This window comes from Sapajus apella, unplaced genomic scaffold (assembly GCF_009761245.1).
Source record: "Sapajus apella isolate SASKATOON/1434 unplaced genomic scaffold, GSC_monkey_1.0 scaffold49, whole genome shotgun sequence".
NCBI classification, from domain to species: Eukaryota; Metazoa; Chordata; class Mammalia; order Primates; family Cebidae; genus Sapajus; species Sapajus apella.
In genome coordinates this window covers 12,086,425-12,090,148 of record NW_022436989.1, presented here as the reverse complement: position 1 = coordinate 12,090,148, position 3,724 = coordinate 12,086,425, and the positions used below count along the sequence as shown (strand labels likewise).

Sequence of the window (3,724 nt, the reverse complement as noted above, 5' to 3'; positions counted from 1 at the left end):
AAGAATACTTAGTAAAATCTTGGGTTTTTTCTCTCCTGTTAGGCTTAAAGTATAAGGGTTAAAATGTAAACACATGCAACGATTTTAGTTTAATCATGGTGACAGCACAATGGTAAAGGAACTGTGGGAAATGTTAGCATTTAAGATGCTTCCATGCTTTTACTTTTGAAAGTACCAAAAGGAAAAAAAAGAAAGGTAGGAGTCAGTTATGTTCAATGAATGAATGAATGAATCTTTTTGAGTTCCGCTGTTGTTGCCCAGGCTGGAGTGCAATGGCATGATCTCGGCTCACTGCAACCTCCCAGGTTCAAGTGATTCTCCTGCGTCAGCTACCCGAGTAGCTGGATTACAGGTGTGCACCACCACACCCAGCTAATTTTTGTATTTTTAGTAGAGACGGGGTTTCACCATGTTGGCCAGGCTGGTCTTGAACTCTTGACTTCAGGTGATCCACCCACCAGGGACTCCCAAAGTGCTGGATTACAGGTGTGAGCCACTGCGTCTGGCCAGTCAAGTTTAATTTAGATTATTAAAAAATATGGGTTGACAGAGGCAGCAAACCACCAGGGCACACGTTTACCAATGTAACAAACCTGTACATTCGGCACACGTATCCAGGAACTTAAACAAAACAAAACCTTATTATCTGACCAGATACACAGTATTCATTCAAAGCCAGATTCACATAACTAGTATTGATGTTCTTACCTATATTATTACCCTGCCCTTTACTATAGTCTACCTCTTCATTTCCTAAATCTAGCCTGGTGTAACTGGATGGCAAATAAAGGTATCATCCTTCATCTGCAGTAAGGGAGTAGGAAAAATTTGTCTCAAACTAAGAGACTGCCTAACAAGTCTACTAAGAATTCACTTTGAAGGCAGGGTTTTTGTTTTACTGAACCCTAAACAACCATTAAGGTCATAAATATACTAAGGACTCTGTAATAGAGTCCAGCTGGGCTCACTCATACAACAAAAGAGAGAAACCTGTAACTCACAAACAGAAGTTACAAAGCAGTTTTAATATATGGCACTCTCTTCTCAGTTCACTTTACAAAAACCTAAAAAACAACACTGAACAAAACCCTGACCTGTTAACTGGTTAAGAGTACTGTAACACCGTACTTTCATTAAATCACTTAAATAGTGTTTAATTCTATTCAGGTCACACAAACCCTTTTCAAAGAGCTGGTGATCTAATAGGAAAAGAGACTGTTACCAAAATAACCTCAATATAATTTCATATAACCGAGATTGTTTTGAGGATTGCCGAATACTTTCTACTTATAAGGCATAGAGTGCTGAACTACAAATAATTCTAATTTTAAGAACTTTTGGATAAGAAAACAGCTGTTTTGGAATGAGATAAGGGGGGAAAAATAAGTCCCAGTATAGTTACAAAATAACTATTATATAATCTTTAAAAGAGCTTTCTAGGTTTCTTTTATGTCCTAGGGCAAGTTAAGGAAGAAGACAAAATAGGGAAACCTAAAGTAGTGTTCAGGGTGGTGGAACCCATTAACGAAATAATCCGCTGGGCACCCACTGCAAGTAAAGCATTCTATTAGGCTGTGAAGCGAAACAAGAACAAAGGTTTCATTCCTGAGAGAGACGAAGTTTTAGAGCAAATGGCCACGATCGTTAAGGAATTTGATATTTCCATATAAATGGCATTAGCAGGCTATGCGAACCAAACTCACAGGAAAAACTCCACTCACGGCCATGCCCTATTTCATGTCTAGATTTGTTTAACCGACTTACATCACGATCCAAGAATACGAACTACAGTATATTCTTCCAGCAAAGTTATTCCTTAAAAGCAAAACCCAGCCACCTTTGAAAACACGCACACACATTATCCATGGCACTAAAAACCCAGAGTCTTGACCGAGAAAAGACCAACAACTTGGGGAGGAAGAAACCAACTTCAGAACCCGAGCTTCCAAAGCAGCAGGCGCTGGAGGCTGAAGGGCACACGAGGTTCCCCTCCCGGGCGAGCGGGCGGCGTCGGACATCGCCGACCAGGCCTGCGGACGGGCGAAGGACTTGCAGCTGCGGGCGCCCGCTCTGCGGCCGTCACGGCAAACGGGGAGGTGAGAAGCCGCGGGGACACGAAAAGACAAAAGCTCCCTCAAGTTTGCCCGATGTTAACGCTCCAAAGATGAAAAGAGCCGTTTGTTTCGTCTGGGGACCGTCGCATTTGGCCCTTCCCCCCCCCCCCCCCCCCCCCCCCTTCCCAGTGGAGTTCCGCGGCGTGGAGCCGGGCCTCTCGCCCCCAGCGGCCGCCCGCCTGGCCCCAGGAACTCACCTGCAGGGCCGGCCCCGGAGGCGCGGGCGGGCGGCGGGGAGCGCAGCCGCAGCCAGAGGTGCAGCGCGGCCCCGAGCACACACGGGCACAGCAGCACCAGCCAGTTTCGCATTGGCCGCCCCCGCCGCGAACCGGGCTCTCCCGCGTCCCGGCAGAGAGGGAGGGGACCTGCAAGTGCGGAGACTGAGGGGGGACGGCGAACGCCCGCGCGACCACTCCGAGCACGCCCGCTTTCGCGCTCCGCGCCGTCTGGAGCTCCTCGCGGCTCCCGGCCCCGCTCTCCGGTTCCTCCGACCGCGGGTGGCGGCGGCTTAGCCGGCCGAAGCCCCGCCCTCTCCACCCAGCCTTTCCACCGGCTCCTCCCACTCGCCCCGCCCTCTCCTCCCGCTTTCCCACCGGCGCCCATCGGCCGGCCGGGAGCTGAAGTCCCGCCCCGGGCCCAGGCAGGGGGCGCCCGTGGGATGCTAACGTTTAAAAACCACATTTCCCATAATCCTAAGCGTGCGTTCCGTCACTCGGCGGCCGCGGAAGCGAAGCTCAAAGTCCCACACGGAGCATGCGCATCTCCTCTTGACATTTGCTGCCACCACACGGCCCAGGGGAGGTAGTGCCGGCTACCCGGCGTTCAGAGGCTTTCCCCAGCCACGAAGGGGAAATGCGCTGAGACTGAGATTGCGGTTTGCCTCAGATTTGAAGGAAATCTGACTGGCTCTTGTGTGAAATCACCCAGACCTTCTTTGTTCTGGGTGCTCGCTTGTTCGCTTGCTGTGGGTAGTGGGATCCTGCTGACGTCTCCTTGGCCCGCAGAGCGCGGGGCGAGGAAGCCCGAGTGCCCGTGTCTGGAGCGGTGAAATATCAGGGACTAGCTCTGGTGTAGTGGGTTCCCGGCTCTTTGCCCGGATCTGTGCTCTGGGAACTCAGGGCGACAGCGAGCGGGGCACTAGACTGGAGCACGATGGCGATGGGCCAAACAGGGTAGAACTGCACGTGCTCCGGGTTCAAACTGGAGCTGGGAGCGAAACGGGAGCCGGGCGAGCTGGGAGAACGTGGGCTCTGGGGACCTGGGGAAGGGCGGCCGCAGCGCGCCTTCCAGGCAGAATGCTAGCCCCTCGTTGTGCGGCTGTGCCCCAAGCGGGAACCCTCCTGGCCCTTTGGGCCCGCGCCGAGGCTGCAGGAAAGCGGGGACCGGGCGGTGAGGGCACTGGGGTGAGGATGGGAAAGAAGGATGAGAACGAGCGGCTGGGCTATGGGACGTTTTTGTTTTGTTTGTTTTTTCAGATGGAGTCTCTGTCGCCCAGGCTGGAGTGCAGTGGCGCGATCTGGGCTCAATGCAACCTCCGCCTCCCGGGTTCAAGCAATTCTGCCTCTGCCTCTCGAGTAGCTGGGATTACAAAGGTGCTCACCATCACGCCC

General features: G+C 52.2%; 1 protein-coding gene across 2 annotated transcripts in view; it reads right to left on the bottom strand.

The window, feature by feature from the left end:
• The window catches only part of B3GALNT2 (beta-1,3-N-acetylgalactosaminyltransferase 2), a 69,560-nt gene extending 66,913 nt beyond the window's left edge, over window positions 1–2,647 (bottom strand). Inside the window, exon 1 of one of the 2 annotated variants that reach the window (XM_032242297.1) lies at window positions 2,312–2,647. In XM_032242297.1, the coding sequence (XP_032098188.1) occupies window positions 2,312–2,423 (112 nt within the window). In that variant the 5' untranslated portion in view covers window positions 2,424–2,647. The remainder of the gene's footprint in view (window positions 1–2,311) is intronic. The other variant, XM_032242298.1, reaches the window with a different exon arrangement.
• Window positions 2,648–3,724: the final 1,077 nt, after the last annotated feature.